This window comes from Anomaloglossus baeobatrachus, chromosome 6, assembly GCF_048569485.1.
Source record: "Anomaloglossus baeobatrachus isolate aAnoBae1 chromosome 6, aAnoBae1.hap1, whole genome shotgun sequence".
Lineage (NCBI taxonomy): Eukaryota > Metazoa > Chordata > Amphibia > Anura > Aromobatidae > Anomaloglossus > Anomaloglossus baeobatrachus.
The window spans coordinates 529534492-529546714 of NC_134358.1; the positions used below are offsets into that span (position 1 = coordinate 529534492).

At 52.6% G+C, this 12223-nt stretch overlaps 1 protein-coding gene across 5 annotated transcripts in view; it reads left to right on the forward strand.

Annotated features, from left to right (window-relative positions):
• ARHGAP21 (Rho GTPase activating protein 21) overlaps positions 1-12223 on the forward strand; it is a 197313-nt gene that overhangs the window by 81133 nt on the left and 103957 nt on the right. For all 5 annotated transcript variants that reach the window (XM_075315549.1, XM_075315551.1, XM_075315548.1 and 2 more), the window contains exon 3: positions 5056-5080. In XM_075315549.1, coding sequence (XP_075171664.1) covers positions 5056-5080 — 25 coding nt within the window. The remainder of the gene's footprint in view (positions 1-5055; positions 5081-12223) is intronic.

The window sequence follows — 12223 nt, forward strand, 5'->3', positions numbered from 1 at the left end:
CAAATCCCCTTCCCAAGCCTCTTTCACCAGAGCCAGGGGGCCCCGCACACGTCGCCCGTACAGGAGCTCAAACGGTGAGAATCCTGTTGAGGCCTGTGGAACCTCCCGGTAAGCAAATAACAGGTGTGGGAGATACCGCTCCCAGTCACGCCCATGGGAGTCGACCAACATCTTAAGCATCTGCTTTAAGGTGCCATTGAACCGCTCGCACAGGCCATTAGTCTGTGGATGGTACGGGCTGGCCACCAGATGTCGCACCTGGACTTGCTTACAGAGGGCCTCCATCAGCTGGGACATGAATTGGGTCCCCCGGTCAGTGAGCATTTCCTGGGGAAAACCCACTCGGGAGAAAATCTCCAGCAATGCGGTGGCCACCTTGTCAGCCCGAATGGACGACAAGGCCACTGCTTCTGGGTACCGGGTGGCATAGTCCACTACCGTCAGTATGAAGCGTTTCCCGGAGCTGCTGGGGATGGCCAGCGGGCCGACCAGATCCACAGCCACCCTCCTGAAAGGCTCATCGATGATTGGCAGAGATACTAGTGGGGCTTTGGGGTGTGGCCCCGCCTTCCCCACTCTCTGACAGGTTTCACACGAACGGCAGTAGGCAGCCACATCGGCCCCCATTTTTGGCCAGTAGAAATGCTGGTTTAACCTGGCCTTGGTCTTAGCGATCCCTAGGTGTCCGGCCATCGGAATCTCATGTGCGATCCGCAACAACTCCGTCCGGAACGGATAGGGTACCACCAACTGTCGGTCCCTGGGCCACGCCTCCGGTGAACCCTGCTGGACCGTGGCCCGGTACAGCCGTCCTTGGTCCCAGACCACTCGCTCCGGGTCCGAGTCCGAGGGAGGCTGTGCCGCCTGCTCCTTTAGAGCTTTCAGGCTGTCGTCAGCCTCTAACGCTGCCTGAAACCCCTGACTAGATGTGGCCAGAATCGACGAGACTGTCACATCTTCAGTCAGTACCCCGGGACCTGTGTCCTGGCCTCCACCTGACTCGGCTGCCACTTGGTCAGAAGGGGAAGAGCTATCGGACCTCCGGGAGGCCCCTTGGCTTCCAGCACTCCCACTGCGGGTGACAGCGGCCACAGCCGCTGCGACCGTGGGTCGTGCCTGCTCTTCCTCCGTTCCTGACCAAGTCGCCGGTTCAGGCAGGCCTACCTGGCTTCCTGACACCCCGGTTGTGGGGGAACCATGCACCGAGATCTTACCTGGGAGCACTTCCGCTCCTGGACCGGCCCCACTCTCACCTGCCTGTTCCCCTCCTGCAGCAACAGAACCCCGCTGTGAAATCTCTGGGGACCCCACATTTGCTGTGGTAGCCCCCACCCCACACACTGGTCCTCCCCCTGCCGCACCCTGCTCTCTGCTTATCCCTGCAGAGGGCAACAGATCCCAGCTCACAGGCTGGTTACTTGTAGAGGCATTGTCACACCTTTCTCTGACCCCCTCCCCTCCTGTCACAGCTGCAGCTGCGTGTGTGTCTATGGTGTCTGTGCAAGCAGAAATATCAGAGTTCACTCCCTCCTCCCTTACATCATTCATAGATAACACATTAACATTGTCAGGAGTCATGTCAGTACTGGCTGAAGGTTCAGCCCTTGGGGGGGGCCCAAACTGGGAGGTTATCTGCCCCAAATCTGTCCCAAGTAGCACGTTTGCAGGGATCCTATCAGTTACCCCCACCTCCCTCACCCCCCGCCCTGCGCCCCAGTCCACATAAATGTCAGCAACAGGCAGCGCCGGGTCAGTGCCTCCAATCCCGGAGACAGCGAGGGTTTTTCCAGGGATCAAGTCTTGGGGGGACACCATCTCAGGCCGCACCAGAGTCACCTCCGAGGCGCTGTCTCGCAGTCCTATGGTCACAGACCGGCCGACGGTGACAGGTTGGAAGCTGTCCAGGGACCTACCACCACCCCCACCCACACAATACACCTTGGGCGGCCCTTGGGACGGGGACGGAGCCGGGGCCTTGGGACGCTGAGGGCACATGGCCTTGAAGTGTCCAGGTAGGTTGCACTGGTGGCACCGTCTTGGTTCCGCCACGGGCCTGGAGAGGGGAGTTGAGGGGGACACCCCCTGCAGTCTAGGGGCAGGTGGGGCAGTCGCAGAATTCATCTTACCCCCTCTCCAGGTGCTGCTGGTGGCCGCTCTCCTGGCCTCAGGGGCCCGGTTGTTGGTGTAGTCATCGGCAAGGGCAGCTGTAGCCGTGGACCCCTTTGGCTTCTGGTCTCGGATGAACTGGCGGAGATCCTCAGGGCAGTTCCACAAGAGTTGCTCCGTGATGAACAAGTCCAGGATCTCCGGTCCGGTGGAAAGCTGCAGGCCTTGGGTCCAGTGGTCGGCAGCTCGGGCAAGTGCCCGCCGGTGGTCAGCCCAGGAGTCCTTTGGTCCCTTCTGTAGGCTCCGGAACTTCTTGCGGTAGGACTCTGGAGTGAGGTTGTACTGTTGGATCAGGGCCCGCTTGATGGTGTCGTAGCCCTGATCTGCCTCAGCAGGCAAGTCCCCAAGGATATCCAGGGCCTTACCCCTTAAACGGGGGGTCAGGTATTTGGCCCACTGGTCCTTGTCCAGATGGTGCTGCAAGCAAGTCCGTTCAAAAGCAGTCAAGAAAGAGTCCAAGTCTCCATCCTTCTCCAGCACTGGGAAGTCCTCAACACGGACCTTTGGAAGTTTGGTGTCTCGAAGGTCACATGTGGCTGATGAGGGCCGGAGCTGAGCTAGCTGCAGCTGGTAGTCACGGTCTGCCTGTCGCTCTCGCTCTTCACGCGCTGCCTGCCGCTCTCGCTCCGCAGCCTCACGCTCTGCGTGCCGCTCCGCAGCCTCAGCGTCACGCGCTGCCTGCCGCTCTGCCCTGCGCTCTGCCAGGAGTTCCTTGTAGCCCTTCTGGTCTCCAGCCTGGAGAAGGGCCATAGCCATTTGAAGAAGGCTATCCGAGCCTCCCAGGCTCGGTGGAATGGCACGTGGTGATCTGCGGCACGCTGCAGAGCTAGGCGATTCACTGTCCCTTTCAGAGCGGAGGGCTGGCATCTGGCTCGTTGAGGAACCTTGGGTGAGCTCCTCCTCATCTTGTCCAGCAGTGCCAGGTTGCGCAATGTCCTCGGCAGAACGGTTTTCTGGCGTCGAGCTCCTGGAGGACTCGTGGGCAACCTCCTCATTGCTGTCCACAGCACCGTCCTCCCTCTCTTCGGCTCCTGCCTTAGCATTGGCCAGTTGCATAGCTCTGCTCCTGGTGCCATCAGCCATTCTTGCAGACTTTTGGTCACTGACACAGAACTGACACCTGATGCCTCCACACACCTTACAGTATCTGCACTCTGACACTCTAGTGTTGAGCTAGTCTGAAGACCCCAGCAGCCACAGCTGCTGCAGGCAGTCTTTAGTGTCTGGGAGTATGGGTCTCACACTCACACACACTATTATCTCGATCCCACCGCTATGCCACCAATATGTCACAAACCACCGGGGGGGTCACTCAGAAATCCCCCGCGCTGGCTACCAGTACGTCACAATCGGGGGGTAACAAGTGGGGGTCACCCCTCCTTTATACCTCCCGACCGACAGACAGAGCACGTGACGCGCTCTCTAGCGCCCCTCTTATAGTCAGGCCAATTATGGAATTGCCCGACAATAAGCAAGGAGGCCGCTATACTACTTATGCCGATTATTGAAGGGTCCCCGGTGAGAGTAGGGTATATATTCCCCCGACCTCCGCGGGCGGAATATATAATATCTTCCCGAATCTCACTGGCCTCCCCACAATAATCCTTGGCACAACTCGCTGCCACCAACCGCTTCACGGTAACTATTAGCCGAACACACAGACGTGGGATTCAAGATCGAGATAACAGAACAGCCCAAGATTAATTATATAATTTAATCAGCCTAAAGCACACTAGAAACTACAATATATACAATAGGGAATCTACAGAATATACATATGTCAGAGTACAGTTACAATCAAAGCATGGGTTACAAACAGGCATACACAGTTCCAGCAGTTACCTTGTTGCGTCTGGCCACAGGGGGGCGCTGTACCCAGGTTTCTAGGATCCTTCCCACAGATGTTTCCTACACGTGCCCCCAGCGAAAAGAACACTGGAAAATGGCCGAAGTAGGGTTATCAACCTGGGCAAATCCAGGTCCCCTCCTACCTTAGTGACCTCAGAGGGAGCACTGCTCCACCCCTGGCTTGAGTTATGGACAATCCACAACATGGAATATGGGCCATAACTTTGCCTGGGAGCGTCGTAGGCGGACGCCAATGCTCTCATTGTGACAGTTATGAATTTAGCTACAGAACGAGGGGACTCATGACCTGTCTGCCAGTTCCCCATTGGCTGATATCACGCCTGGGGCATTTCCCAATGTCCTGCTCCCATAAAAAGGGTGTGCCGGCATCGTCCGCATGCGGAGACACCATTTTTATGGTTGCCATATTTATCGGAAATATGGCTTGCGAGATATGAACCATTTTTTACTGGAGTCGTTCTGTCTGGCTATTTCCATAGCCTTGCTAACTAGCTAGCAGCCCCCACTACAGGGTCACGGCAGGGAGTCATCCTGTGTCCATTGTCCCCAAGCCACCTAATTTCCATATCACAGGACATGGCCATGGAGGTGTAACACCTTCACAGATGCTGGACATTGAGAACAAGAAGGGAGGGGGCACTGCCAGGGAGTGATGAGGGATTATGACTGGAGTCATAATTCATCTTCATATCCCGGGATTTGCCTCACACCAATCCCTGGATCTAATGATAGAAAATGCACATTATTTTCTCAAACTCCAAAGCGTAAAACCTAAATCCCGTTTGTGCGGCGCGGCACATTGCTCTCGGCGCGGCACATTGCTCTCGGCGCGGCACATTGCTCTCGGCGCGGCACATTGCTCTCGGCGCGGCACATTGCTCTCGGTGCATGGCCCAGAAACACCAGATGACCCCTGAGCCCGATCAGCCCCTGCGCCAGATCCAGCCGTGTTATTACAGACTATTGCTGGGGCCTCACTTCTAATAAACGCTGATTGTTGTCCCATCTTATGTCTTACAGGATGAAGAAAATGGAACCCGTGCAGGTGAGTTAATGTTCCAGATCTGAAGCGTTGTATCTCGATGTGCCCGGGGGGAGGGGAGTAAGATGCCGAGATATGAACTGGTTAAAAAAGTGCTATTCTAGACTAAGCAGGGTCATTTACTAATAGGAAGCCGGGCTGCAAATCTGCTCATCGAAGTAATGTGTTTGCTAAACCTCAAGTATTCTTCTAATTTTTCCGTAGCCGATGGGGACTGCGCAGACAGCCATGACGGATCTGCGGGGACGCTGACAGCTCCTGTTTGTGTAGGATGTTCCCTGAAGAGGGTTTGGGCTCGGGAAGCCTCTGCCACTCTCCCATCTTTTGTGCTTTCCTGTCCTCTTTAAGGAGGTTATGTTTATATAAGGAAAATCCCACTTAGAGCTCTGAAAGCAGCTGCCATTTATGTGAATTCCTAAAAGAGCGTTGGGTCCTTGACTATGTAATGTTTGGTTTTTCATCAAATACGGTCTTATAAGTGCATAACAATAGATGGCGGCCATGTTCTGCCAGGCGCGATGGGTGAATGTAGGGTGCTAGGGTAGTAGAGGCGAGTATTGATCGGGGTGAGACAGCGCTGGGCACATCTCGACCCTTCCGGCTTTCTTGCTACTAGTGGGGTTGAGGTAGATCCCCAGTATGAGCACTCCGTGGAGCATCAGAAATGATTTGTTATGGATCTGACCTGTAATACTGAGCTTTAAAGAGTATTAAGTTATCGCTGAGGTGTAGGGTAGAACTGCCTGATCCGGCCCCCCAAATATCAAGAACGTGGATCTGGAACAACCATAAGTAAGTGCTGCTGGCCTGTCCCGGTCACACCAGAGGGGTGTATGCAGCTTGCACTCCATGTAGTCTAAGGCTATGTGTCCACGGTAGAATGTACCTGCGGATTTTTCTGCATGAAAATCCGCGACTTTCGCAGCAAATCCACACCTTATTTTTGCCGCGGATTTTGATGCGTTTTTTTTTTTTTCCCCCCCCCCCATTCTATACCCAAAATCCGCAACAATAATTGACATGCTGCAGATTTTTCCGGATCAAAATCCGCGGCAAATCCGCCGCGGAAAAATCCGCAGCATGGACACAGCATTTCCAAAATGCCATTGAAATGGCTTGGAAGTGCCGCTGCTGCAGATTTTCGGAAAATCCGCGGCAAAATCCGCGGTAAATCCGCAGCGTGGGCACATAGCCTTAGAGGCTGCTGAGCGCCCGACTCTTTCCATCTCCCATAATGGATGGAGCAGCAGTTTCCATGCTGAACGCCAGAGACTAGGGATCAGGTCATCGGTCCCTACAATGATCGACCATAATTCACTTGTGTTGATTGCCAAATGTCTTTTTTAGGACTCTCCAAGATGTTAGGTGGAGAATGTTTGTTTTTTTTTATTTTAACATAGCAGTGAGTTTCCAAATTTTATCATTGAGGTGTAAAATTCCATTAATATGCAAGGGTGGAATTTAAAGAGGTTGTCCACTGCTTTAACACTGATGGTCTATCCATAGGATAAGTCATCAGTGTCGGCCGTGGTCCGCGACTCCGCACTCCCCTGATCAGTTGTTTTCGGTCCCGGGTGCAACAGCATGCAGCGAGGCATGCTCATCAGTCCAGGAGCTGCCCCGTCTTCTGATAGCGGCCGGGTACTGCATATCCTCCACCTATTGATTTGAATGGGAGGCAGTGGATGTGCCTTATCCGGCTGCGGCTGCTATTAGGAGACTGGGCAGCTCCGGAGCGGAGTTTTTCCTGCCGCAGTCAGCACAGAAAGCAGCGGATCGGTGTGGGTGCCGGGTGTCAGACCCCTGCCGATCAGACATTGATGATCCGAAGGATAGGCCACCAATGTTAGTGGCTAACCTATTTAAGCGACTGCGCTAAAGATTTCAGAATTGCGCCAAATTTTCCTGATCTTAGTGTAAACCTATGTTCAACTTTTTAAAGCCATTAGTGGGCATTGTGATCAGCATCATGTTACTGATCGCTGATATAGTCTATGGGATCTATCTATATAGCTTTGTACTCTTTCTGGAGATCCCTTTGTGCTCCCTTCATTATAGGATTAATATATATTAGGTGATGGATGACTGTAGTCTGTCATACTTTCATACCGATGTCCCTCATTTTCTCCTCTGATGATGGGATGACACCGGTGGGTTTGGGACAGACATTTCCTGTCATCACCACGTCTTTACTTTGTATCGATGCATGTGTCATAGCACTTCAGATATACGTTCATTGCCTATACGTTCATCGCCTTTCATTGCCTCCATGACCGATCGGATATAATGTATAGGGACCCGGCAATCCTCCCACACCCCGTAATTACAATGGTACTCCATTCAGGGAACAATAGAAGAGAAAAAAAATGTTTATACCCCTTCACCTCCCATAGCAGTGCTGCTCCAACAATGTTGATGCTATTATTCCTGATTGGTCACATTACCGCTGCAGCCGATCGGGAGCCACTGATTAGTTGCAGTCTTTATTTTTGTCAGCAACCACCTCTTTAGACCGGCGCCGGCTGCAGTAGTTGAGAATAGATTGAGTTAAGTTTTTATGGGGCCCTGAAGTAAGTGGAGGGCCTTCTAGTAGTGGACACAACCCCATTTAAATTTGGTATATGTATAAAATTTGTGAGAACCTAATAGCACGTTTTTAGGTATGGAGGTCCTGGTGTATGGAGGAGGGGGGGTGTCCTGGTGTATGGAGGAGGGGGGGTGTCCTGGTGTATGGAGGAGGGGGGGTGTCCTGGTGTGTGGCGGAGGAGGGAGGGGGTCCTGGTGTGTGGCGGAGGAGGGAGGGGGTCCTGGTGTGTGGCGGAGGAGGGAGGGGGTCCTGGTGTGTGGCGGAGGAGGGAGGGGGTCCTGGTGTGTGGCGGAGGAGGGAGGGGGTCCTGGTGTGTGGCGGAGGAGGGAGGGGGTCCTGGTGTGTGGCGGAGGAGGGAGGGGGTCCTGGTGTGTGGCGGAGGAGGGAGGGGGTCCTGGTGTGTGGCGGAGGAGGGAGGGGGTCCTGGTGTGTGGCGGAGGAGGGAGGGGGTCCTGGTGTGTGGCGGAGGAGGGGGGGGGTCCTGGTGTGTGGCGGAGGAGGGAGGGGGTCCTGGTGTGTGGCGGAGGAGGGAGGGGGTCCTGGTGTGTGGCGGAGGAGGAGGGGGCTCCTGGTGTGTGGCGGAGGAGGGAGGGGGTCCTGGTGTGTGGCGGAGGAGGAGGGGGCTCCTGGTGTGTGGCGGAGGAGGGGGGGGTCCTGGTGTGTGGCGGAGGAGGGGGGGGGTCCTGGTGTGTGGCGGAGGAGGGAGGGGTCCTGGTGTGTGGCGGAGGAGGGAGGGGTCCTGGTGTGTGGCGGAGGAGGGAGGGGTCCTGGTGTGTGGCGGAGGAGGGAGGGGTCCTGGTGTGTGGCGGAGGAGGGAGGGGTCCTGGTGTGTGGCGGAGGAGGGAGGGGGTCCTGGTGTGTGGCGGAGGAGGATGGGGGGCGGTTCTGGTGTATGGAGGAGGAGGGGGGGTCCTGGTCTATGGAGCGGGGTCTTAGTTCTTTGTTCCTCGTTAAAAAAAAAAAAAAAAAAATGAAGCCCTTCTTTCTTAGAGCTGAGATGTTCCAGTCTTGAGAAATCTCATGCCGAAGTCCATTCAAATCAGGCTGGAGGTGCAGTAGGGGTGGGGCAGAAGCAGTCTGTATGGACCCGCCCCCAGTGCTCTCCCAGGCTGATGTACATATCCCTTTTATAGCTGGTTTCTTATGGCTTGCACATTGGATGTCTACTTCCAATAGGTGGCGCTAGAGTTTGTCTCCTTCCTCTCTGGATGGACAATTTTAAATAATTCCCAGAGGGGCATTGCAGCCATAAGTCCCCATACTGACAGCCAGACTGGTTTGTCAGGTCTCCATAAGGAGAATAGTCTTCCCTTTTGTACAAAAATAAGTTATTGTAGGGACAAGCGTCTATACATCCATACCACAAAGTCATGATATAAATGTGCTGACAAGTTTATTTTTAGGGTGAGCTGCATTCAAGTGAAAGGGCAACCATATAAAGGTCATACCAGGTCAAGGTCAGGGGTCCTGAACCAGGACAGTCTCATTAATTCCTATGTGCTAACCCATCTCCTGTGTCGGACATCCTGGGGGTAGGATACAGGGGATGTTTGGGGTCCTATATAACACGTTGGTGGTATATATTGTGTAGAAGCTTTGGCAGACTGTATCTACATAGTCATCTGTGATTTCTGATATTACATCTAATCACTTATTTTTATTTTTTTATATTTTTAAACCTTGAATCGCTTTCTTTAGTCTGATTATTAGGAATGAAGTGCCATCTAGTGGACGTTTAGGCACATGGTTCTGAATCTGTCTAATCCCTTCATTGATCTTTATTGTATCATTTCTATTTGTTCTCACATATGTTAATATTTATAATATAGGAAAATTAGAATAAAATCCACAGCTATAATTATTTTTCAAAACCCTACAGTGCTTGGGCATTAAACGGTTTTATTTTTTCTAGTTTTCATTATCAAAAATGACAAATTCTATAAAATTATAAATATCAGGTGGAATATTCAGCATTTTTTAATCTTGTTGGTTGTGGTAGTGTCATATTTTACCGTTCTCCTCCTGTCCATAGTTTTGTCCTCCCTTTTCCTGTAGGTTTTATTGGAGAAGGTTTTGCAGATCACCCTTGGGCTCGGCGCACTCGTATTGACCTGTGTTGGCCAGGTCCATTTGCCCATTGGTATTATCATGTTCCTCCATTTTCATGCTCTCCTTGGCATGCTATATTGGCAAAGTATTCTCCTTTAAGGCGAAATGATCACCAGATTGCACATTATAAACTGCATATGTCGCACCCAGGGATATGGGGTACTCTGTCCCGGGCAGTGTAAGTCTTCGGGAGGTCACGGTGGTGGCCGTTATCCAGATCCGTGCCCTGGGCCCTTTATGTAATGGGGATATTTATAGGGGAGATTATGATATTGGTCACTTGTGACGCCACTTACGGTGTTGCGGCAAAGTGTAGGGAGATGCAGCTGCAGAATGTCTACTGGGGCTGGTGGTATTGGCAGCTAGTATGGTGGTCCCTCTGCAAGTAGGGTTTTGCCCCAGCGGGTGTATGGTGCAGTGGGCATCGGAAGAAGGTAGTCCACACAAGTGTTTAGTGCAACTGGTTTACTCACTTTCTGCAGATGTTAACTGGTTGCCTGAGGCTGTCTGGTTTCACCTCCAGGTCCCCTTCGTCCCAGTGCCAGTCTGGTTCTCTGGTACCTTTTTCCCCTGCACCTGTCTCTGGTAAGTGGGTCCCCATGGTATGGAACAACTGGGGGTCCCCGGTCTGTGGTTTGTCCACTTCTGCCCGCCTGACGGTAGAGTGAACCCTGTGGGGTTGGAGTCTCTGATCCTGTCCCCGGTTCTCTCTTTGCTACTGAGTCTTCGCATTCTCTAGGGTCAGCGAGGTCCTTGATAGTCCCCTTGCTGTGCAGGTGTTAACAGGTCGGCTTGAAGCTCTTTCCTGTCCTAGGGTCCTGTACCCCGTCGGTGCGTAGTTTCGGGAGTACTCCACCGGCAACCACCTCTCCTGGGTACCAGGTCACAGTTAACCAGAGTCAGGACGTCACTTCGCTTCCACCTCCACACTCCTGCGGTCTGACACTTTCAGCAGTCACTTCCGTTCTGTATCCTGTCTTCCTGACTTCTCTCCACAGTCTGCCCCTCCCACCTGGTCAACTAGTGGACTGGAGTAGCTCCACCTCTAGGCGGCCATCTATGGCCCCACCCTAGGTGGGTACCATTGTATGGGGGATTGTTGGGGAAAACTGGGATTACCTGGGTTTTTGGTGTTACCAGCACTGGGGTTCTGGGTCCCTAAGTGGGTATTCCCTGCATCCTGGTGGGGATGCAGAACCTTGTAGCACCTTGATGGCTTCAGGGACCCTACACATTTTAATAGATGTTTAAATCTGATGAGGCTAGTGTACTTACTTTGGTAATCCATGTCAGAATTGCTGTAAAAGCCTGTTTTTTTTTTTAAAATGAGCGTTTTAGGGGCTCAGCTATAGTGCGCGCTCTCACGTGTCCAGTGTACCAAGTCTCGCCCACCCACCCAGTCTGTCTGACAGTAGCTGATAATTGAGCTAGGGAGAGATCTCAGCAGGGAGGAGGGACCCTGAGGGGCGATCAGTCAGGCTATATTAGGGTGAAGATTGTATTAAAGGGAATCTGTCACCAGGCTTTTGTGCCTCCATTTGAGAGTAGCATAATGTAGAAACAGAGACCCTGATTCCAGTGTTGTCACTTACTGAGCGGTTTGCTGTCATTTTGATAAAAATCAATGTTTTCTCTGCTGCAGATCTAGCAGTTATCCAGAGCTCAGAAATATGCTGGACTACCTGGCAGCACACAAGTAGTCCTGTAATGATAATCTACTGCTGATTAAACAGTGATTTTATCAAAACTACTCTAAGCAGCCTAGTAAGTGACACATTGCTGGAATCAGGATCTCTTCACCTACGTTACGCAGCTCTCAGATTAGGCGGCAAAATCCCTAAAGGATTATACCACTATCCAGACATGTATTCAAAACGAGTACATCGACCTCACAGGTCTAAGGCCAGTTCACAGCTCAGTGGTCCAAGTCACAATGAATGGATTGACCTAGGGTCTCCTAATGTGAGCTTGAAGGCCATAAAGGCATGTGAGGCTCTCAAGTTTGGGTCTGGTCACCAAAGGTTGATCCTTGTATTGGTTCATATTCAGACCGCAAAACTCGAATGTGTGAATCCGGCGTTGATCGATTTAGTAGTGTTTTGTAATGTGACGATCGACCGGCGGATATTACCGTACCTTGCCGAGTCTCCGTACAGCGGCACATGGCTTTCCTCTGGCCCCGCGGCCGCTGTGTGTGCACGGTTTACATTGGCACCCACTTACCATCGCTGGAGGCGACTTGTAAATGTATTTGCGTCCCTAGCTGTAATAGGATATTATTTACCAGTAGATGGCATTCCTGCTAATAAGGCAGGCGGCAGCGAGGACGCCGAGGGTCCGTCATGTTACCGATGTCAGAAATGCAGCAGTTAAGAATAGTCCGGCATCTCGGGAATGTGGAGGGGCCGGGGACTTGCTGCCTTTCATTTCAGATCATTGTGATGGTGGTT